Source organism: Camelus dromedarius, chromosome 10 (genome assembly GCF_036321535.1).
Source record: "Camelus dromedarius isolate mCamDro1 chromosome 10, mCamDro1.pat, whole genome shotgun sequence".
In the NCBI taxonomy this organism is placed as follows: Eukaryota; Metazoa; Chordata; class Mammalia; order Artiodactyla; family Camelidae; genus Camelus; species Camelus dromedarius.
Genome location: NC_087445.1, coordinates 512,417 through 536,771, shown reverse-complemented (window position 1 = coordinate 536,771; position 24,355 = coordinate 512,417). Strand labels below are relative to the sequence as shown.

Genomic DNA, 24,355 nt, shown 5'->3' with positions numbered 1-24,355 from the left:
TTTATAAAAATTAATTGAACTGTACCATTATGATGTGTTTATTCTTTGTAATATATACTTCAGTTAAAAGTTACAAAACAAAACATTGCAAAGGACAAAGAGAATTTTGCCCAAGAAGCTTCCCATTCATGGTCTCTGCTCAGATGGAATTCAGGTTAATAAAATCCAGCTCAAATCTCTACCATGTCCCAATTCATCAAGGTAACAGACAAACGTCTGGAACGAAACATAACTGAATTAAGGGCACATGAGAATTTTAGCCAAGCAAGGGGGCCGCCACACCTTGGGTGCTGCACCCAGGGCAGGTCTACAGCTCTCAGGGGCCAGCGTGTGGGACCATCCGATGTGAGGTCCACAGAAGAGTGCTTTATTTAAGTGGGGGCTGGCTGCCCTACCCACTGGTGGCACAGCACTCCTTCTATGGCTCGCTTCACCATGTGCCATTTCTCTGGGAATCGGGAACTAAGGACAGTCAGATTCTTTATGGCCGGAGAGAACAGACCCTGTTAACCCACTGGAAACATGCTTCAAACAGGCTGGCCCCCAAATCTGCATATGAGGAAGACGCCAGTTTGGCCGTTACCTAGCACTAGTGATCATAGCTGGTATTTGCCTGCAAAAGGAAAGTCCAAGCAGGCGTCACCTGCATCCTGGCATCAATGTCTGTATCACAGCATATCGGCTGGGCCCAGAAGTGTTATACTGGGTTTGATCTGCAGCAACCCTGACATGCCTACGGCAGGGCTAAAAGCTTTCAAAGAAAATCCTGAGAAGTATGCTTGATGTAATAGCTTCAGTCATAAGGGGAAAATTAACAGCATGGCTCCTTTCTTAGGTACCCCTGGAGGTTGGGTTTATACTTCAATAATGTACTCTTTCAGTACTTTGTCCTAAAATGAATAAATATTTTGTTAGTCTATATAGAGTGAGTGGTTTTTAAATCGGTAATTTATAAAGAGTCACTCATTTAAGAATTTCACAAAGTAGTTTTTTCAAATCAGGTATTTCTTGAATGACTTTGACTGCACTTTCAATGGCCAGTTGCCATGAATTATTAAACTCTCTTTTTTTTCTTCTTCAGAATCTTCCAGTAGACGTCTAGGGTTTAGCTAGAAGTCTTGGCTATGATACAAACAGTGATGGAAAACACATGAGCAGTAACAAGTTTTAATCTTGCTTCTCAGTACTAACATGGGCTAATCTGTGGAAGCAGCTTACTCCAGTGTCACCCAGGGTGCAGCCACACCAGGCTCTGCAGAAGGGTGTTTTTCTTTTCTGTGTGACACCTTTGTATTTTTTCTTCTTAAATAGTAACTGAAAACATTTACATTATAGATAAGTAGTACATGGTGAAAAATTCTACTTGCAAGAGGACTTACTCTCTTCTTACAAGGTATGTTTTCATGTCTTTTTTTCATGTACTAGTGTACAATTACTTGTCAATACTAAGGGAATATTAATGTTATTAATGTAAATGCTTGAAAATGACATAATAAAGTTTAAAGTTTAATGTATAGTTTCTTTAAAATAGCACTTAAATGCATATCCAAAATTACTCTAGCTTTTATGTTTTACATATAATGGATTTACTTTCAGTGTATTTTTTGAATAGCTAAGTGATAACCTGTCATTTTGCTTTATCATAAAAGTTAACATGATTGATTTTAAAAAATCACTTAAACAAACATCTTAGGAATATGTTCTTTAAGAAAATAATATTACCTTAATAATTAATGATAAGAAAGTTTGGGGATATTGCAAATACATTAAATAAAAACAGCAGAAACATTTTCAAAGGGTGAAACTATGATATTTCCTAAGATGTTTAAATATATATATGAGTTATTCAAGTGTTTTTACTTACACATTTGAATATTCATTTTTCCTTGCTAAATGTCTTCTTTATTCTTTTGTAATGAAATGGCACTGGACAGTTAAAATGGAAATTCATATAAGTCCAAGAAATAATATTTATCAGCAATAATTTAACTAGCCCTATTTTCAATATGAAAGATTAGAAATGTGTTTTCACAAAATCCATACAGTCAGATTTCCTTTGTCCCCTCCCAAAGTAAATTTTTTATTAAATCTTAGATTTAAGAAAATTAACAATGTATTTGACATTCTAAACCCTAGTAATCCAAACAGAGCACAGCATTCTTTCTTGATTTATTTGGAGGTGTGGCAGCCATAAACAGTGGCCACATGGTATACTCACAAATCTGAGAGGGGTCTAAATCTATAAAGACAAAGAGTTTACTTTTTTAAAGTCACACCAAGAATCGAGTTGTTTAAAACAACATTTCAAGCCCACACACATGTGAAAGCATCTTGATGTTTTAGTACTTAGCAATATAAGGTAGTGGTGGAAAGAAGGAGGGGTAGTCAGTCTTCTGTTACAACTACTATATTAAACAAAAGCATTCAGATAGCTGATGTGAGGGTTGAGACAAAATAGATTAATTTTACAAGCACAAGCCTTAAGGAAGCATAGGAAACCTTAGAAAAATGAAGAAGTAGGAGTTTTTTGTTTTTAAAGACAGCAGCTAGCTTGCTAGATGCACTGAAAAACTGATGAAGGACAAAACTGATATGAAAGGAAGGCAGCCAGCAAGTTCTTCAATCAGTTGTATCATACTTTCAAGGTAAAGTTAATTCCTTTAAGGAAAGTATAGTGTTTAAAAATATCAGTTTCTATGACTAAAATGTACTGTGAGGAAGTTTCCTAATGCATGTTCGGGTATTTACCTCACTTGTCCATTTACAAGGCTGTGCCTTGATTAAACCTGAACTTAGTCTGGATTCCTTCTGTGAATACACAGGGCATGGTATAGCACATTTATTTACTGAGAACTACTATTGGTACTTGTGAATTGACAGGAGCATTTCGGCCAAGGGGAAAAGTCCCAGGCGGACTTTAAGTATAGGATTTAAAAGCACAGTGATTTATTCTCCTAATAATAGTGTCTGAGAGGAAATACCATTTCACTTAGACAAACTTTCCATTCTAAGTTTGTGGAACATTTAAGTGGAAAAATAGGAACTTATGCAAATTCAGAAAGACACTTCTTAGCTACATTTCCAGTCCTGAGAATTTGGCCAAACCTCTCGCCCTGTCCTCCCCAAGGAGAGTCTGGTTAGTGTCTGGAAGTCACTGTGAGAATCAAACCCATTTAGAGGAGGTTAAGCGGAAGGGTGGACAGCACAGGAGTCAGGAGGCCAGCCTCGGCCCCTTCCGCCGTAACAGAGGGCCTGGTGGCAACATCTCAAAGGCCTCTCCTCCGGGCTCTAACGTGCCATAGCTTATTAATAACAGTAGTAGCGCTGAAATAATATTTCAAATATTCTTCTAATTAAGAGAAACTTGAAACCAAAATTCAAAGCTTTCCATGAGAAAGATACCCTGGCAAAACTGGTCTAAATTAGGGAAACACTGAGCTTTCCTGAGAACAAGACATCAACATTTTTAAAGGTTTTAAAAATAACACAACCTAAATACTGCCAGAACTAATCAAATAACAGCTTCAGCCATATTAATAAACTCAAAATTTTAAAGTTAGAGATTCCTCCAAAACCAAAAGCCACATGACTTAAATGAGAAACAATATTCTCTGCACTCTTTCTGAATAATAGGGAAAAAAACATGGCTTTATAGTGTTCCCTCCTGGACATTCCAATCTTCTTCTACTGATAAAAATCTGATTAACTGGAACAGGGTGAGGTTTAGGGTGTATAATGACTTGTATTTTATCAAGGCTTTGTCATCTCAAATGAGAGGAATAAATGGTAAATTCCTCATGGAATCAAAGTTCGCCCAAGTTCTCTTTTCAAGTAACCAAGGGAAGAGAATGTAAAAAGATCAGAAATCCACATGGCTGACATAAGACAGAAGCAGCACGGAGAGAAGAAGGTGCCAGGAGGCATTTTTGGTCCCAGGGTAAAGAATTTCCTATCAACCACAGATGGACAGCAGTGGAGCTGGATGCCCCTGGAGGAGGTGTGTTCCCTGAGACCTCTCACTGGACCACGGACACGCCACCTGGTTCACAATGTTCTGAAGGGAACTCCAACACTGGAAGGGAGTTGAAACTCGATGACATTAACCACTTCCACTTATCTCCTCTCTCACTTGCCAGGGAAGGGCCCCGGAAGGCCTGACGGGTGGCCGCCCCCACCAGCCTTCAACCGGAAAGCTTCCCAGCCACCAGTGCCTGATCTAGCAGGCCAGGGTCTCCATCCCACCTGAGGCAGGGAGAATCTCTTGTAGGTTATCAGTGTAAGGGAGAAGAGAGAAGGAGTGAGGGACACTGGCTGACACTCCTCCTGACCCCACGGGTCGGCTGATCAGCAGCCCTCGGGAAGAGGCATGAAAGAGACACAAGACCCCAGACGCCTGGCCTTCCCCCTCCCCCTCCCCCATGCACCGGCCCTCTCTGTGTCCCCCCAGGTCCCAGCGTACACTGGCATCACACCAGGGTCCCTCTAAGTCTGTCACAGCTGCTCTGCTCCTCCTCAGCCTGGCCTGCACCCCGCTCCAGGGCTCTCCTAGGTCACAGGGCAATGTGACTGCAGCAGGAAATGCCAGGAACCTGGGGTCTGAAGAAGAAGGGAAGCCAAGTCCTTGGCCCTGTTGCCAGGCCACGCCAAGACGTCGTGTTCCTGGCTTCCACTTTGCGTCTCTATCATTTTCCTCTCGCTAAATGTATTTATTTTTAAGTTCTAAGGTTTCCTTAGGTCTGTATTTCTGGTGTAGTATGTGTTAAGTAGATTTTTCCGGTCTAGACTAAGAACCTACAGCTCATTCATCTCTTAAGTTTCTACGCAAAAATACTGAAACTCAACGAACCAACCAACTCAAAAATAACTTTTTATGAAACTCTTTATGTCCTGTGGACCACAGTAAATGGTGGTAGGCCTCAAGAAATTGTGGCCCCAAATTATTTTGAAGGTAGCCACTGTCGGTTGACTTCTAAGCGCACAGTGTATGGGGAAATTTTAATTGTACTACCTGAAGCTATGGAAATGGTAAGAAAAGGCAATAGTATATGAAAGACCAGAAGAAAGACAATTTTTTTGCAGGTTGTTATTTAAAATATTTTAAAAGCAACATAATAATTTTAAAAATATGTACACACACAGACAAAAAAATAATCCTTCCCTCATAATGCCACTATCCCCCTTTATTAGGTTTGAGTATTCCTCCTTCAATCTTTTTTTGTGTATGTGTATTTTATAGATGTCTTTATTTCTGTTGGTTTCAAACAGTAAACTGAGGGTTATGAGGAGTAGACAGACTTATGGTGGAGAATTCTACTTTCAGAGTCTGGAGACCACACATCTGGAGATTCCTCCAGAACGTTAGAGCTGCAGTGTGCATAGTCAGCAATGCTGCCTGCAATTTGGACCCATTTACTAACTCAAGCATTTATTTTTTGTTTTCCTATTGACACACCTGACACTCAAGTATTAACTTTTACAACAATCCCATGCTTCCCTGAGAGTAGGGGGTTAGGAGCTGTGGTTTTGTTTTTTGACCAGGGAAGTGTGGGAGAAGTGGACAGAGATTGGGGGGGGGGCATCTCCACTGAAAGCACCCAGATATGTGCTACTTCATGGATTCTCCATCCTAACACCATGCCTGGCACACAGTGGGTACCTAATAAATGCCCAATGGAAAAACTCTAGCCACCTCAAAGAAAGTCAGAGACAGGACCTCAAATGACAATGCACTCAATAACTTCTCTGCCAAGGTCACACAAGGTCAGGGGCAGCTATGGACCTAGAAGACAGAGCAGCAATGCACAACAATGTAAAGAATAAACTGGTACGAGGGACAAGCTTTACCGAAGGATCAAAAGTAAATTAGCTCGGGAAAGAGAGTTCTGGAACTCAAGACAAGGCAGGGCACCAAGCACTAAAGAGCCATGAACCACACAGAAGCCCAAGGTCAAGAAACATAATGGAGCGAAGTCAGGCAGGCAGCCAAGGAGCAGAAATGATGTGCCAAAGTGATGTTCGAAATGAAGCCCAGCTGACTGTAACCAGGTCCCTGTGCCAGGATCCCAGGGTGACGGGATCAGTAACCTGCCTGTCCCCGGGGCTGGCTGACAGAAGCTGCTGGCAGTGTCTTTCTGTACCTTACGAATCTGACCACGCAACCACTCCCATTCCGACCTTCCAAAAGCTGTGAGTGCGCCCCTTTATGTATAAGATGTATACCAGACGGCAGCGTGTGGAATGCCTGGAAAGGAAGAGATGTCAAAGGCCACCAGATAGAAGAAGATAAAAGAAGAGAGTGCCCCTATGTGGGCTGCAGCAGAAGATGCAAAGAATGGGTTGGGACACACGAGCTCTAACTCAAGTTCTAGTTCTGTTTGGTCACGTGGCCTTGGTAAAGCCACGGAAGTTCTTGCATCTCCCATCCCTCCTGGTCAATGTGAGGGACGTGTGTAGAATAAACTCTAAACTGACAATTCCACAAGGTAGTGTAGAGATGGCAGGCAAGAACCAGTCCTGAAGTGGGACTCTGAATAAGATTATAAAAACAGAAAGCCTCTTCTGTTCTACATCCTACAGTGCCCCCTTTCCTAGCACAGAACTGAGTGTGAGTTATCACAGGCAAACCTGTGCAAATATCATGGCTGGTGATGTCCAGCCACCCAGGGGGCAACACGTGCATGTTACCATATAGACTTCTAAGAGGTAAACAATGTTAATTATCAGGTTAATCACTGATGACAGCAGGGTGTTTCTTAAAAAAACTTTTCGCTGATGATGAAAAGATATACACACATAAATGAATTTTTAATTAAGTTAATTAATTCATTTCTGATTCTTATGGCCAGAAAAAGCAAGGCTATGGAGAGGTATTAAAGCTGATTTCTGGATTCTGGGAAATCGTAAGAAGCTGGTATAATTCTAAGATTTGGGGGGGCCAGGTCTTCTTGAGGCTAGACCAACTCTGACTGACTCTGGAAGCCCTTTGTGGCTGAGGTGCTGTCTAGCGCTAGGCACAGCAGGCCAGCAACACTGCTGGGTGACCTGGCTGGGTGTGGACTCTCCTGGCAGGATGCGGCCTCACCAATGGGCATTATGTGCAGCCACCTGCATGCGCCAAAGAGAAGATAGGCATACGTCTGTTTTAGATGGTATCATAATGCTTCTCAGTTTCAAAAAATTACAAAGAATGTGTGTTTCACAGGTGATGGTTAAGAAACCATGAAATGTTAAATATACTTGTAGGACTGTCCACCATTAAATGACAGCAAATCCATTCAGGTTTTTTTTCACATGTACATTCCAGTTTTCGTGTGGGCTTTCAAAAAGCACAACTGAAAGCAAATCCTCCCTATTCCCCACCTGCCCCCCAAAATCTAAACAAAAAGGACTCAGCAGAAAGACGAGTAAGATAGAACAGTCCGGGCCTCAGATGCTTTGTATCAGATATTAGACAACGGAACAGACTGGAAGGAAAATCCAGTAACGCTGTGGAGAAAGTAAGCAACTCTGAAAGTGAGGCTGGGGAGGATGGCGGGAGGGAAGTTAAAGAAAATTTCCAGATGTTGTACTAAGGGGACATGAAGGATTTTACTTTAAAAGTGATATAGATATTAAGGCAATGGAAGGATTCCAGGAATAGAGTGTCAGGTATGATAATCTGTTTTTGTTTTTAAAAAACATTTATTAGTTTCCTAACTATAAACATAGTACTTATTGCTCAGTATGAAAATTAAAAAAAAAAAAACAGACAAGTAATTCATGAGTCTTCTACCTAGATATTATCCTCAATTAGGTATATTTGCGCCAGGTTTTTTGCATGTTTGTCTGTAAGTACACTATATATAGACTTTAAAATATTTTCTTTTATTTCAAAAAAATAGTATTTCATATTTCTAAATATCTTTGCAAAAACTTTGTGGGTTTCAAAGTACTTCATGAAATAAACAGATCCTATTTTATTATTTCCCTTTAATCATTAATATTACATTTAATTTTTTTGCTATTATATATATAATTCTGTGATGAACATCTTTACATACATTAGAACTGTTTCCTGGGACTAGATGCCAAAAAGTAGAATTATTAGATGAAAAACAAAGATATTTTTAACACTTCCATTGCACATTGCTGAACTGCTTTCCAAAAATTTTTAATGAACTTATTCTCACACTAGTAATGAATAAGAATGACATTTCATTTTACTCTCGTCAGCTCTGAGTTATGTACAAACGCAGGAATTGTACCTATTTAAACTTTAACTTAATCCTCAATGTCTACTTAGTTCTAGAGTGGTCCCCCTAAAAGGCCGACATGAAGGAGTATGTGCTCCTAGTGTTCTTGACTTTGTGCTCTGCCAAACCCTCATTTCATCCTTCGTACGTGACACTGAAGAATATGATGCTAAAGGACATGGAAGACGAAGGTGATGCTGACGCGGACAACTCTCTTTTTCCAACAAGAGAGCCAATCAACCCCTTCTTCCCATTCGATCTGTTTCCAACGTGTCCGTTTGGATGCCAGTGCTACTCAAGAGTTGTGCACTGTTCTGATCTAGGTAAGAACACACGTCAACTCGTTTTAAAGAATCATGTCATTCTGACAAAATTAAAAGGATAGGAAAGACCTCACTGAAATTTCCAAAATCAGCTGATTGTAAAGGAATTTTTCATTTAAGTTCGTTTTTCATTTAACAAACCCCAAGTACATCCAAACTGTTAAAAACCCAGAAAAATCAGAGGAAAACAAGGGGAATTTCATATACAGAACATTTCCTTCTCCTCCCAAATTTTAATCGGAGCTTCATTTTCATTTCCTTCAGAGAGAATGGATGTCACTGGTTTCATCTTAGCATGTCAGCTGGTTAAAACTGTGCTTCTCAGCAAAATCCATGACAACAAAATAAGTTGACTGTCCAGAACAGTCAGTAGCTTATCGTTTGTGAACTCTCTAATCTAGACATTTTAAAGACAATATTCTATTTGTTTTGAGTGACTTGAGTTTAGAATTGTCTAGAAAAGAAGTGGCTGAACTAAATCACTTTCTAAAGTCTCTTAAAAACATGTAATTCTCTGAGTATTTTATTCTTTTAATACTTCTAATGAAGGTGCTCTCAAAAAAAAGGCACACTGGTGGAGACGTGTAATAGGATGGCACATTAAGAACTGCTGTGCTCAGCTATTTCCAAAACAGGCTCAGGCTTGAGTCACTGTGGGAAGCCAAAAGCATGGCACACGCCTCCTGTTCTGGGGCTGGAGGCCCAACAGGGCCACTTCCAGGGGACAGATGAGTAGTGTCTCCGAAAGCTTTAGATTCATTTCCTACTGCCACAGCATTTGTGGCAAGTCAAAGCTTATCACAGTGAACTCTAGAGACTTTTAAAAAGTGTGTTGTTATGGGACATAAAGGTGAACAGAAAAGCATCCAGAAAAAGAGGGTATTATCATGAGCTAGAATCACTGAGAAAGTCTTAATGGAATATATGGACTAGGGGAAATGGGCTTTAAGCTTTACCTTTGGCATTCTCGTGAGAAGGAGATGACAGGATGCAAACCATGTCTGAGAAAAGCTGGTCGGGAAGCACACAAGAATGACTGTGGGAAGAGCCGCAGGAAGGAGAAGTATAGAAGCTGAGACAAAAGCTCTATTAGGGAATATCAGAAGGTGGTGTCGTTTTTAAGTGCATCCCACGCAGGAAAAAACTCCGCTATCAATTGTAGAGTTGAAGCATTCGAAAGAACTTTGTAAAACCAAAATCAGGATAAAAATATCTGTGTCTACTTTGATGGTGCTGAATGTAAACTGGGTTGGTTCTGGGTAAGACTGTGACTAAGAAGATGTTCATCTTTAGCCACACCAGCCTCGTGGGGTGGTCTTCATATGTGCTCCAGCACAAAGTCATCGACTTCAACTTAAAGACCTCAGAGGAAACGCGGCATAGCTCTGCTCCAGTACATGACTGTTGTCAGAGAACCGAGAATAACCAAACTGCGTCATGACACACAGCTGGCTGCAAATCGTGTTTTACTTACACGATCTCCCAAATATTTAGCTTTTAAAAAACCACCTAAACCAAGAATATATGTAATAGTCTGACACATACATTTAAAATGACACATCGCTGTTAGCAGTGTACATTTCACCTCCCCCAGGACCACTGACATGAAAATGACACATTACTCTTCTATCTCAGGAAATGAAATTATTTTCAGAGCTCTGATTTTAGCAGGAGTCGGGTAGGGGAAGGCTTGTCAAAGTTTATGTTACGGGGTCCTGTCTGCAGAATCTCTAGCTCCCAACAAGACCTTCCACTTCATTTCCAGACCAAAACAATCTCCTAACAAAATTGCTGCCACCTTGGTAACCTATCAAGTTCCCCCCTTTTCCCTTTTTCTATCTATGTTAAACTTCTTAAAAGAACTGTCAATTTTAAAGTATAAAGGGGAAAGTATTGAGGGCTGTCAAGTGGGCCATTGATATTCACAATATTTTGATATTGAGTTCTTCAATTTGGAGCTATTAAATATATTAGTACTTTTCAGGAGTAAGGATGGCTCCACCAGAAGTGTAGTAATATATAAAACTCACTTTAAAATGGATTTAAAAAAAGATGAATTGATGGGTGGACAGTAAGTACAGTATAGTGAAAGGTTGATGAGAGAAAGAGAATATGAGTTTTCACTGTAAAGAGTCTTTTAACTTTTCTGTATATTTGGACATTTCAATAATAAAATATTGAGGAAAACCAAGAAGGCCCCATGCTCAGCAAGCCTGACTACCATATGGAATGTCTGGAAGCAATCAGGGGTGAGTATGTTCAGCCATTTAGGGAAAGAAAGGAAAGTAAGGAAGAAATGTACTACCCATAGGTCCTGGTAATTTTCTGCCTCTTTAAGAGAGGAAAAACACATTTAAACCTTTAAGTAATTTAATTAACATTTACTGAGTACCTACACAAAAAGGAAGACGCAGCTGCTGAGATGAGCAGACAGAAAAGGAAGCTATTACTGTACCTGCAGAGAGGAATGGTTGACTAACAGGTGGGCCCTGGTAATTTCAAACTAGAGTATGTGGCTGGAAAAGAACTAAGGCTGTGGGTGATAAACTCAGTAAAAGTATACCACACACTTAGATGTCAATGATGGATATGGATTGTTAAGGATGAATAAGTCTTTGTAAATCAAATAATATATGACTAATTAGAGGGGCTTATCATTAAAGGAAATGAATGGTAAAGTTCTGGATAGTGTACACAAAAATAACTGAATTTACCTGTTTTCTAAGCACAACCCACAGGCTCCAATTTAGCACGACAACAACCGGAAAATGTGCAAAGAATGTTCATTTCTTTAGCCAAAAGTGCATCCGCAGAAGCTGTGCCCCAGTATGTCTCCTCCTTGCAGTCATATTAGCACACCCCAGCTTATCTCCATCTAATATCACCTTGCAGCAGATGAATATTGAGAGCCAGACCCAGTGAGACACCTGGTAAAAATAACTTAGGTGACTTGATAAGGTCTTTAGCCCTTTCCAAGGAACAATGTTTCTGTCATCTGTTACTTAATGGTAAGCATGGATTTCTATCATGTCTGCAATCTTATCTGCAGCGTATAACGTGTATGCAACGTGTTTGTTTATTTCTCAGGTTTGTCCTCTGTCCCAAACAACATTCCATTTGATACTCGAATGGTTGACCTTCAAAACAATAAAATTAAGGAAATCAAAGAAAATGACTTTAAAGGACTCACCTCACTTTATGTAAGAATATATGCTCGTATTTTCAAATATTCAAGTGAAAATCTCTATCATGGCTAAAATGACTACTTGTATTTTGTGTTTGTGTAAATAAGTCTTACGTTCTGTGTGATGAATGACAAAATCCTTGTTATTCAGCAAGGTTCTAGTTAGTGAAAAATTATAGATTTAATTCAATTAATAATTTAAGTCAACTGCTATTTACCGAATAAGAGCCAGGTGAAAGGCGATGGGCGAAGAATTCAAGTAAATGGTCCTTAGATGAGCTTATGATCTATTCAGATTAATCATGGTCACTATACACTAAAATAATGAGACTAGAACTCATTGGCATACAGTGTAAGAAAAGTTGTACCCAAACCTGCTAACTTATCTTAGTTCACACACAGCTCTAATAGCACCACACGCAACATATGTAACTGACTGATATGTATCTGTATAGCTTTTTTCCTAGACCGCTAAAGATGACAAAGAACTTTTCCTTAGGCAGGTAGGGTATAGCTCAGTGGTAGTGTACATGCCTAGCATGCACAAGGTCCTGGGTTCAATCCCCAGTATCTCCATTAAAGGATGAATAAATTAAAAACTCTTAAATTACCTCCTTGCTCCCCCAAAATAAAATAAAGAACTTCTCCTTACTGTATTTATCAATATTTTAACTTTCTAAGTTTTACAAGATTCTTATTTCTCTGTTTAATATTTTGAGCCTCTAGATTTTAGCAGGTAAAATTTCTCATTTTATTTGGAATTGGGTTTGAGGGAGAGCTAGATTCCACACTGTCACATCTCCCACAGCGTCATCTCTTCCCCTCTTGCCACGTTCTCATGCTGTGCGGGACAGAAGAAATGTGAGCCTGTCATCTGTGAGGCAGAACTAACACTAGGAGGATGAGGTAGAGGCAGCATGAGGGCAGCAGTCTCTTGCTGCCATCCATGCAGGCTGGTTCTCTCCTCCATCTGAGCAGCCTGAGGCCACCCTGCCCGCCTGAACTCTGCTGATCCATCCCAGCAGGGAGGGAAAGGGGACTCCCGAGCCCCATTACGAAATCTGTGCCTGTCAGCTGCATGATCATGTTCTAGGCACCATGGGGGTGCTTTTTACTTACCCTCTCTTGCTCAACCCTCATGCCAAGGCTGCCTGGCAAAGAGTGCTGCCCAGAGGGAGCCCAGGCCACCCTCCCTGCAAAGCCACACTCTTGCCTGCACTGCCAGGTGGCTGGGCTCGTGGGGCCTTGACTGCTACTGTCCCTTGCAAGTGTACCATGCAGACTGGCTAAGGCTCCAGACATAATAAAGTTTCCATGTTAAAAAACAAACACAAGAACAGAGCAAAGGGAAGAGCATATATTTATCTTATAACAGGCCTCACAAATGCTACGGCAATCAGAAATAGCACAATGGGTTCCACACCGAGGGCCCACCCAGTCCACCCCACTGCCTTCAGACCAGAGAAACTTTTAGAGAATAGCAAGGCCATTATCCTCCCCTCGGAAGCTGGAAATAAAACCTATGAATGCTTCTACCACTCCTTTAGCCTAAATTTATCGACACAACCACAAGAACAATTAATGTCATATTTAATACTGAAATCATAAAACTTTTAAAATTTGTCATATCATTATTTTATTGCACTTCTGGAGTATTCCAGGGACTTAGTCCACATGTGCTTCTGCTATTCATTGAGAAATGAGAATCGGAAAGGTGTCAGGAGCCGTCTTGGGCCTCCCTGATTTTCTTTTAGTCAATTTTCATACAGCATTGTGTTGGAGGTGGATGTTCTGGAATTAGGCAGTCCTGGGCTGAAAATCTTGGCTCTACCAGAAATGTGTATCAGGAAAGTGGCTTACTTCTCTAAGCCTGACCTTCCTCAGCCGCAAAAGAGGCGTAACAACAGTATGGAGTTCAGAATAGTTATTTAGATGAGTGAATGCAGGTAAGGTGCTCAGAGTCCAACTGCTAAGTACTATCTCCACCAGTCTAGTGTTTCCAGACTGGCCAATGTACTCATGTAAAGCACCTTTTAAAGCACACACTTTCTACTTGGATTGTGGGCATGTATATTTCAAAATATTTACTTAATTATAATATCATCTTATAAGGTGCTTGGCTTTACAGAGACTCATAACTTTTTCTTTTCAGATCTTCTGTAAATTCTCTAGATTATGTTTGGCATTCTGGTTCTTACACAAAGGACAGTTCAGCATTAGACAATGAGTGAGATCTTCTTACACACACACACACACACACATACACACACACACTCCCCCAGTTCACTTCCAGCCCGTTATTATAGCCACACTCATCATGAAGACTTACTGTCCTACGTCTGAAAGCCTGTACTTTTCTCATCCTCTGTCCTTACATATAACCACATTGTCTGCGGCTCTGTGACTGCCACTTTTGGAATTTTCATGTGAAAGCCAAAGCTGAAAGTACAACTTAACTGGAGACACTCTGCTAACCCAATCTGCTGGGGCAGCATTTTGATGGCGCTACGTAAAAATTCTTATCCCATTTTGTATCAGTTAGCCTTCGATTTATGCAGCTCTGATAACTCCAAGTCTTAGCCAGAGGAAAAAAACAAACAAAACCCCACGCATGGTTGCTGGATCCAACTGAGGCACACACTCCCTTTGGAACTCCAGACAGGGGCAGCCCACATGAAGTGTATACAAGAGCAAAGTGTGCAGGGCAGAGGGGCAGGGCCAGGCAGGGGGCAAGTTACTCTTCTTCACTGTTCCCATTTTTTCATCACTAAGTGGAGAGAGAATTTCTGTTAAATTTAGCTCATGGGGTTGAGTGAGAGTTTGCCAAGGTGTTAAATGCCTCTGCCCCCTCATTTTTTCAGGACAGCCAAAGGAAAAGAAAACAAATTCTAAATTGGCAGCACACAGAAAGGAGTATATTTTAGCAGTTGGTAACAAAATGTAGCATAAATTCTTCTCCTGGGCTTAACCTTTCTTAGCTGAAATCGTTAAGAGTAAAGATATGTCTGAAAGGAGGGTAAGAGAAAGGAGGCACTGAGGGCTTACAGTGAAACCAGTAAACGTAATAATAAAGAGGGTTTAACTGTCAAAGTATCTGTGTTTCTTCTGTGAAACAACAACAATGTGAATAACACCCAAAAGGCATATTAAGTCAGTCTGGAAACAACGGGAAGATTGTTGTAGAATGGGGACTGGGGACAAAAGTCTGAAAAGGAAATGAATCCAGAGCTGCTCCCGGAAAGAATGAGAGGACCTGGATTAGCAGAGGGGGATAAACAATCCTAGGAATGCTAAGCCACCTGCCATCACCCTTGGGAACCACTGAAAATTCCTTCTGCAAAATCTGGCTCGTTCTGAAAATAGTTACGAGGGTGATTTGCAAGCCCTGGTTACCAAAGACTTTCCGAGTTCTGCTTCTGAAGTTCCCACATCCGAGCAGACTGAGATGGCTGCAGACGGCACCCTCAGCATGCCACGAAAGGCTTGGCTGTGGAGAATGCAGATTCAGGCTGCTGCAAGCTCTTTCATTTTCTGGGGTTTTGTCTCTTCTGAAGGGAGCTGCCGTGTTGTACCGAGAAATAGCCACAGAACTGAGAAGGGGTTGAGTCATTTCTCAGAACCTACTACCATCTTCCCAGTGTGTAAACTATACCAGAATGCTGAGGGCGCTTTGTAAGAGTTTATTCCTACAGGCCTCTTTTCTGGGAAAAACGGTAAACATTAGTAAACAAGACAGAAGTGAGATTTTAAAAGTAGATAAAAATCATGCAAAAATGTTATTTGGTGTGCACTAAACTTAATTTTGTAGAGTGAACAGATTTTAAGATATGATAAAGATAAAACCATTCATTACTTCCATGAAGAGAAATGGGAGAAGGGCGCCTTAACCATGTGAACACTCACCTACTCAAGGACAAAACCAAAGGCATGAAACCAGTAGTTAAATCTTTGCACTGTTTCAATTCAATAGTAAATATATATATTTTTTTAGCTTATACTGGGCTGGAGAATTATTTACATGGCTAACAAAGTCTATGAACGACATGATTTGCACTGATTTCCATGAGTAACTAATCACTGTAGAATACTGGTAAATCAAATCTACTTCGTAATATGGTGTAACTTTTTATGCTTTACCTAGGCTTTGATTCTGAACAACAACAAGCTAACAAAGATTCACCCCAAAGCCTTTCTAACCACAAAAAAGCTGCGAAGGCTGTATCTGTCCCACAATCAACTGAGTGAAATACCGCTTAATCTTCCCAAGTCATTGGCAGAACTCAGAATTCATGACAATAAAGTTAAGAAAATACAAAAGGAGACGTTCAAAGGAATGAATGCTTTACACGTTCTGGGTGAGTTTCTGCAAACAAATGAGACATTCTGAAATTGTAAGCAACATGCAGATGTAGGGGTCTTTATCATCATTAACAACTTTTAAGACTGATAATTTCCAAAATTAACTTTTGAATCTACTAAGCTTTACCTAGATAAGCCATTCATAAATCAATGAAAGTATCAAACAAAAATTTATAGCACTTAAGGAAATACATCTTTTGTAATATAAACACATACATACACTCTTAAGAATCCCTTCTGAAACACCTAGTGTGGTTTCTGTTTTCTGACTGCACTTTAATTGGTAAAATCAGTTATTCTTATTTAACTTAAAGGTAGCAATTTTAATGTATTGCACAAACTATTCAAATACAATCTACAAAATTAATTCAGATATTATTTGGAATGTACATCTAACTCTCCATGATCTGCTTTAAGATGATTGAGCTAAGGCATTTTACTATTGCATACTTTAATGTCTACAATATTTTACTTTTAACACACATGGTATAACCATGCCATCTCCCCCTACAGTATCCATTCAAAATTCTTAACCAATATTTTCATTCATTTATTTACTTATTGAATTCAACCAAGTGCCTTGCACTTACTAAATAGCTTCAGTTTCTGGTATTTCTTCTTCTTTTTTTTTTTTTATTGAGGTATAATCAGTTTACAGTGTTGTGTCAATTTCTGGTGTACAGCACAATTCTTCAATCATACATGACTATAAATATATTCATTTTTATATTCTTTTCCACTGTAAGCTGCAAGATATTGAATATGTTTCCCTGTGCTATACAGTATATCTGGCACTTCTTTAGTTATAGTTCTGATAATCCAATAATTTCTAATTGACTTATATTTTAAAAGTTTAGGTGACAAATAAATGAATGTACACTGGAGAAAACAAAGTGAAATATATTGAATTATATGCAAGATGATTTTTTTTTCCTAACATGATATTACTATAACAAAACCTTGATCATGCTCATGGTTGGAAAAGAGTGATAAGCTACTGATGTAGTAATTCAAAGCAAAACAGCAGAGCTGTTTTGTATTTCAACCTACATAATACAAATAGTCTTCCTCTGAGACTAATAGAAAAGAGAGTAGATAGAAACAGATAGTGAGGAAGAATCTGAACGATAAAGCTCACACTTTTCAGAATTTTCTTGGGACCTGCATCTCATATACAACATGTGTGTCCTAAATGATGTAATTTCCCCTCACAGAAATGAGTGCAAACCCTCTTGATAACAATGGGATCGAACCAGGGGCATTTGAAGGGGTGACAGTGTTCCATATCAGAATTGCAGAAGCAAAACTGACCTCAATTCCTAAAGGTTTGTATTTATACAGTATTTTTTAATTGCCATTTTAAAATGACCATTAAGTGTAATGTTGTAAACTGTACACATTGTCAAAACTGCACTGCATTTATAATCCTTTTTACCGGTATATCTGGTCAGTGTAGTATGAAATTTTGTGTTTTCTCATGTACAAAAAGATCCACACATAGTGCTTTTTATTCTTGATAGTATAAGATCAGAATCTTTTTTTCCCAGGGAGAACAAACATTAAGAAGCAATGAACTTTTCATTTTCTGTCTCTTTCCTGACATTTTTTCATCTAAACTTGTCATTCTGTGAAGTGTCTATCAGAGGTGAGAATTCTGTAGAGAAGAAAGCAGAGGAAGATGCACAGGGTCAGAGACCTGTCTCCCAGCAGAGCAGCGGTGGTGCAGGGTGGAGACCATGAGGCAGGACTGGGGCAGACACTGGCTCGATCAGGGATAAGTGTGTACTCTGGGCAAGGTGCTCTATACCTCATTTCTTTTGTTCCCAGGGATGCTGTGCAGATTAATAGGCTAATAATATACAGAAAGGTCTGCAGACAATGTCGGGCACATGGAAACGCCCCCTCTTGACATAATCAATACCAGAATGAGCATCCCACTCTTTATCATATGACCTTGAAGCTGGCACCTCAAAGTAAAATGCCTCTTAAGTTGGCCACTGGACCAGTTTCCTAATGCATTACTTCTAATGACTGACTAGACAGGAGCCATGCTCAAAGTCTCCCTTTCTTCATCCCTGACAGGGTCTCTTCTACGCTGACTACCTGGATCAGAAATAGCCCCTATGAGTAATAACATATTTTCCTTTCAAACAGCCCTGTCTTTCAGTATTCACAGTAAAAGCAGTGGTAACCTCTTTTCTTCTATTTCACCATAACCCCTTCTCTATTACTCAACGGATCCAGAAGATTAACAAAACAAACAAGCTAATAATTTAAAAGACACAGCAAAGCTGCTATTATTAATCAAGTGGTGATCTTTCATTTGGGAGAAAAATCATCTAAAGCAAAAGTGGAAAGACAATTTTTTTAATATAGGAAAAACCAGTTTAACTCATAATTGCACAATTAAAAACCATTTTAATTTAGTTTTCAAGGAGGTGGCTGTTTTCCTACAAGAAACCCAAAATGTTATATTTACCTTCTCATCTTTAGAACAACAACAGCAAAAATACATTCTCTACCTAACAAATGAAATAAAATCCCCTTCATTTGCTGGAAGCTGGCAGAGTGAGGAAGAGGGCAGGGCAGAGTGGGGACAGAGAGGATAAGAGGGTGTACTGGGGCAGGAGAGTAGGGGGCCACCCCAGAGCTGTGGCTCAGAGGTCCCGCAGTTACCATGGCTCTTTATATTTACACTAGCAGCTTTCTTACACACAAAACATCCGGAGACTAATTCTCTCCAAGTTTCAAAATGTAGCTTAAAAATAAAGTTTTAACTCCTCATAAGTTCTCAAGATTCTTCTGAAGTCTAATAAAGGAACATTTTATGCCTTTAGAAATTTAAACTGGAATCAAATCTCTCAATTTACAAAGCTACTCCTTCAAGAGCCCTATGACATTCAAAGGCTAGTTAATTTTTTTTTTTTTGCTTTGATGACTTATTTGCTCAAATGTTAAGGCTCACTGCCAAAATGCCATAATTCAATCACTACCCACTGTGACAGGATGAATTAGGCAGAGGTCCAAAGGGTTCTAACCAGATCTGATAAATAAACAGAAAGAGAATGAAAAATGTTTTCCTTCTTATTCATTTGGAAAATCCATTACCAAGAGGACTGTGTGGAAGAGAGGAGGGGCCTATCTGAAGACAGGGCAGGAATAAAAATAGCTGTTGAAAGTATGCTATATTTGTTGGCAGTCACTGAGTTTCTGCCTAAATCCATACAACAGAACAGTCCCCTAAATTCTATGAACGCTCTTCCAAGAAGTTCCCCTCACTCAACGTGAACAAAGAGTTCTCTCTTCTTTGACCTGCAACAACATAATTCTAGAACAGGCTGGTACAATCAATGGTATTTTTCTAGTGATTTTTGTCCATTTGATAGATTTGCTCAATTAGTATTTAAGATCTTTGAAGCCAGAAACTTTTCTTTTGCATACTGAAGTGAGTATAGTCATTCCATAAATATAATTAAGCTCAACTGCTCAGAATTCATGAAATTAGAACACTCCCAGCTTACAATTATGTTCCTTCTCTCTGGTTTATTTACTTTTAAAATTCAAAGTACCTTATGGAATCAACATATATTCAGCCATGAAAAGTACTGATACTCATAAGGATGCTTCAATTAATTTCAACAGTTTTTAGTGCTATTAAAGTAAGGAAATGTTTTATCAAGAGTCGAAAAAAAGAATGCTTTACCTTGCTAACTAACAAGAACCTTTGATTGAAAAATAATAATTTATGTGTAGGATTAATAAAATAAGATCTGACTGAATTTTCCGGTTAGTCTCCTTCATTCCAGCTTCATGTCGGAATGGGCTGGGGTCAGAACAGGCAGGTGTGAGAAGAGAAGGTACAATCATAGGGTATTTGCCATGTGCCATGTGGCACTGCAGATGCTTCTCTCAATTTATGCAGAAACTGCTACTAATTGAAAAGAATAAATATTGCAGTGGATCAAATATATCAAGTAAGGCAAAAATCCATGAGTTCATAATGATATTAAAAAATTCATTGGTTCCCCTCTAGGCATTGCACCAATTAGTTACTTGAAAGAATCAAGCATGCATGCTGCTTTTTCTATAAAAAACTGTATTATAAAGCAACAAAATAATTAACGAAGGAAAATTCCTTAGAGAAGAATCCCACCTAATCAATGCCAAAATCAGAAATGACAAAACCAGAAAATCACCACTTTCTCATTCTTAATGACACAGTAAGTCTAGGTAGCTTTAATCAATGAATGGGTGCTAAGGTCATCAGCTGAAAGAGTGACTTACTGAATCTAATCTGGTCTCCAGATCTAACTTCCAGGTCATAAGAAATAAGGGGGCTAGAGGACCATGATAAACTATATTACGTGGAAGCCATCAGCCCAATTTACAAATGAGTATCTCAGACAAGTTAATACCTGAGAAAAATCAACAGAAGGAGAAACAGAAGGGAATATGTAATAGAAGAAGAGATTTTAAGAGAGATAAGACCCAAAGGTATTTTGTAACCTTTTTTAGATACTGACCTGAACTAATCAACTATAAAACAATATATCTGAGATCATTAGGGAGATGAATATTAGAAGATAGTAAACAATTGTTGCTAATTTTGTTAGATGTGATACTGACATGACGGTTATGTTAAAAAACAAACAAACAAAAAAGATGACCTTATGGGTTAGAGATGTCTAGTAAACTCTTTACAGGTTGAAATGACATTATGGATGAAATTTGACTTTAAATACTCCAGCAAAAGAAAATAATAAAAACAAATCAACAAATAAGTCAATAGTAAATAACTAATGTGGGGAGATGAAACAAGATTGGAAAAATGGAGATAACTGTTGAAGCTAGGCAATAAATGGTGGTTCTCAATACTAGTTTCTACTTTTGTGTACGCTTGAAATTTTCCATAATAAAAAGTTGAAAAAAAAAAAAACCAAAAAACAGATCCCTTAAAAAACTGCCTAAGTCTACAATGTGAAACTTAACAGGTAAATAAATAATCAGTGGGGCTTGGTCTTAACCTGATCTAACATACATATTTTTTTTCTTATCACTAGGCCTACCTTCAACATTACTGGAGCTACATTTAGATTATAATAAAATTTCAACTGTGGAACTTGAGGATTTTAAACGATACAAAGATCTGCAAAGGTAAACATCCCTTAAATCCTAACTTGGAAGTAGTAGTCAATATGATGAAGGTATTAATGAAATTTCTTGGAGAATGTGTACAGGGACCGAATCAAGATTAAGGGAAAACTAGAAGGAACTGCTGTCATTCTGTCTCGGTGCCAAGTGGAATGAACAGAAGGACACTTCAAACGTCCCTTTTGTTGAATATAGGTTAGATAAAGAATTTTCTGCCCATGGAGGAGAGGGGCTGTTACATACTGAACTAGTTTAGTAAAGGAAACCATGAAATACCTTTCTCTGAACATGTAATACAAGTATTTCTAACTCAGTTGTGGTGTTTTCAGCCAACTGTATCTGCTTAAGAGGTGATGTATTTTATTTCATTTTTAGACTGGGTCTAGGAAACAACAGAATCACAGATATCGAAAATGGAAGTCTTGCTAACATACCACGTGTGAGAGAAATACACTTGGAAAACAATAAGCTAAAAAAAATCCCTTCAGGATTACAGGAGTTGAAATACCTCCAGGTAAAACATTCCACTTGTGTTCTGTAAATATTAGTACTTCTATTTCTATAAAACATATTAGTATCTGTAGCAAAGATCAAGCAAGTAGCAAGGGTAATTCACACCTAACGACCCTCCAAGTTGCCCAAAGTGCTTCACACTATAGGAGAGTTAGAAGCCCTGTTTCTATTGAGACGTCAGCTAATCTCACCGAGGCAGAATCTAGAGGTAAGAACAGCCAGAACTGGTATCTTCGCCTTGCCAGCAAAAGGCTCCTTCTTTTTAACATGCCAAAATGCTGTCAGTTAAGCAGATTGTTTTTACTTCCCAGGAATCTCAGTTGCCAAAAGAGATCAAAGAAAGAATGTAAAGAGCTGTTAAGGGAAAGAAGGGAGAGTCCTATATTGTCATTCTGTCTGAGTAATAATTTAATAAGACATACACACCACCTATGAAATTGTATTTTGTCCATTGGTGCAAATAAAGATTCAACTAGTAGTGCTGTATTACAGGTAGGTATTTAAGATGTTGATAGACATATTTTTCTATAAAACTGACAAAAAAGCAGCTCTACATTTCTCTCCTTCGATCAAAAAAGGCTAGCTAACAATTCTTCATATCGCAAGTCTAATTGTTAGAGCATTAAATCCCATTGTTCTGCTCTTTCCTAATACTTTTAAAACACATTATTATAAACATAGCACTGAAGTAATCACACACACACATACCTATATGTGTATTAGGTTGCTATGAGAATTGAATGATAAAAGTATATGTGAAATTGCTTTGTAAACCAACAAGATTCATAAACATATACACAGAGAGAGAGAGACAGAAAGACAGACAGAGACAGAAACAGAGAGACAGAGACAGAGGAGAGTGGCACGAGCTGACTAGGCAGTGCCCTGGGCTTTGGCCTGAGTCCTACGACACACTTCACACACACAGCACTTTTGTATATAACACAAGTGCCTAAGCCCTGTATTTAGCAGGCATAAATGAGTACATATATTTTAACTGAAATTCAAATCAGTGTAAAATAAAAGAGACAAATCCATGAACAAATGCTGACTGTAAACAGAATATTTTCTTTTTGAATTTATTGTGAATTTTACATCCATTCTTTTTCCCTACTACAACAGATAATCTTCCTTCATTCCAATTCAATTACGAAAGTGGGAGTGAATGACTTCTGCCCGACAGTGCCAAAGATGAAGAAGTCTTTGTACAGCGCAATAAGTTTATTCAACAACCCGGTGAAGTACTGGGAAGTACAACCTGCAACGTTTCGTTGTGTTTTGGGCAGAATGAGTGTTCAGCTTGGGAACTTCAGAAAGTAATAATTAGTAATCAGTGATACCCATTTAATAAAAAATTCAAAAATCATTACATTTGGAATACTTGAACTCTATTAATAATGGTGGTATTATGCACATAAGTAAAAATCTATTCCCATGTGCCAAGTCCATTGATTTACTGTATGACAAAAAATTTCAACAGAATTTTGCAAATACTATTGACACATCAGGATTAAGAGAAACAAGCATCTATTGCAGTTTCTTTTTACATACAAATGATTTTGCATAATTCTCAAGCTTGAACGTTCTTTCTCAGCACCAAATGTTAGATATTCAGTATTTAATACTTTATCAAGTGCATTTTAACAAGAACCGTACTGTAAGTGGAATGCTTGACTTAGCAAAATTTGTGCTCTTTCATTTGCTTCTAGAAAAAGAAAACTGACAAGAATGGGTATATAAAGAGTACATTATACTATTCTTCTGTCTTTAATAACTTGGATATTACTGTAATATTTCTAATAATGTTGAAGTATGATTTGATATAATCTTACTCAAATTCTCGTGTCTTAGAGCCTTATTGTCTTTACGTTTAAAACTCCCTATAGTAAAGCCTTCAGTGAGTGTTTATTACCAACTCAAAAGATGTTGTTCATAACAGCTATTTTTCGAGATGTAGCACATGCTTTTCTTTTTAATTGTTACCTAATTAAAAAACCTCTATAAAAATGCGTAGTGAGTCTGTATGTACAATTTGTAACTCACACCTTATATTACCAGTTATTATAAGCTTTTAACAATATGTCAGTTGTTAGGTTATGTAACACTGTCACCTCAATGCTAAGGAATATTTTCCAGCTGTCCCTTTGTAAGACCTTGACTGGAAGAGCCTGGATACCATCAATTTTACACCAAATTGTCTCCTTAAATATGCACAGACTGGATAACTCTGAGAACACACCTGGTATAACTGAATAGGGAGAGTATTAAATAGAACACACAGAAACAAAACACTCTGTATAAAAATTACGAGTACTTAAGTATTTTTTGTTGGCGTTCAACATAAGTAAAACTAGAAAATAAGGAAAATATTAAACTATTGGTTTGAAATAAATATTTGTGCTTTGGTTTAATTTTTCTTCTCCCACCCAGGACCATAAACTATTTTTCGTAAAATTCTAATTTATATATAAATTACACCTATGCAAGATAACCATCTTTATGTTAAAGTACCTCAAAACCTAGACTTTATAAATAATCTGGTTTGGAGCAGTACATTACAGATATGTAGTAAGGGGTGGAGGGTCTAGATACCC

The 24,355-nt window shown here is 38.5% G+C and overlaps 2 protein-coding genes across 3 annotated transcripts in view; one reads left to right on the top strand and one right to left on the bottom strand.

Annotated features, from left to right (window-relative positions):
• Positions 1-24,355, bottom strand: part of CENPP (centromere protein P) — a 219,109-nt gene that overhangs the window by 92,859 nt on the left and 101,895 nt on the right. The window lies entirely within an intron of this gene.
• ASPN (asporin) lies at positions 1,138-24,153 on the top strand. Its single transcript, XM_010974828.3, has 8 exons — positions 1,138-1,393; positions 8,282-8,554; positions 11,642-11,754; positions 15,880-16,093; positions 17,312-17,422; positions 21,158-21,251; positions 21,624-21,762; positions 22,884-24,153. Exons 2-8 carry the CDS (start codon positions 8,311-8,313, stop codon positions 23,079-23,081), a joined length of 1,113 nt encoding a protein of 370 aa, XP_010973130.3. The 5' UTR covers positions 1,138-1,393; positions 8,282-8,310; the 3' UTR covers positions 23,082-24,153.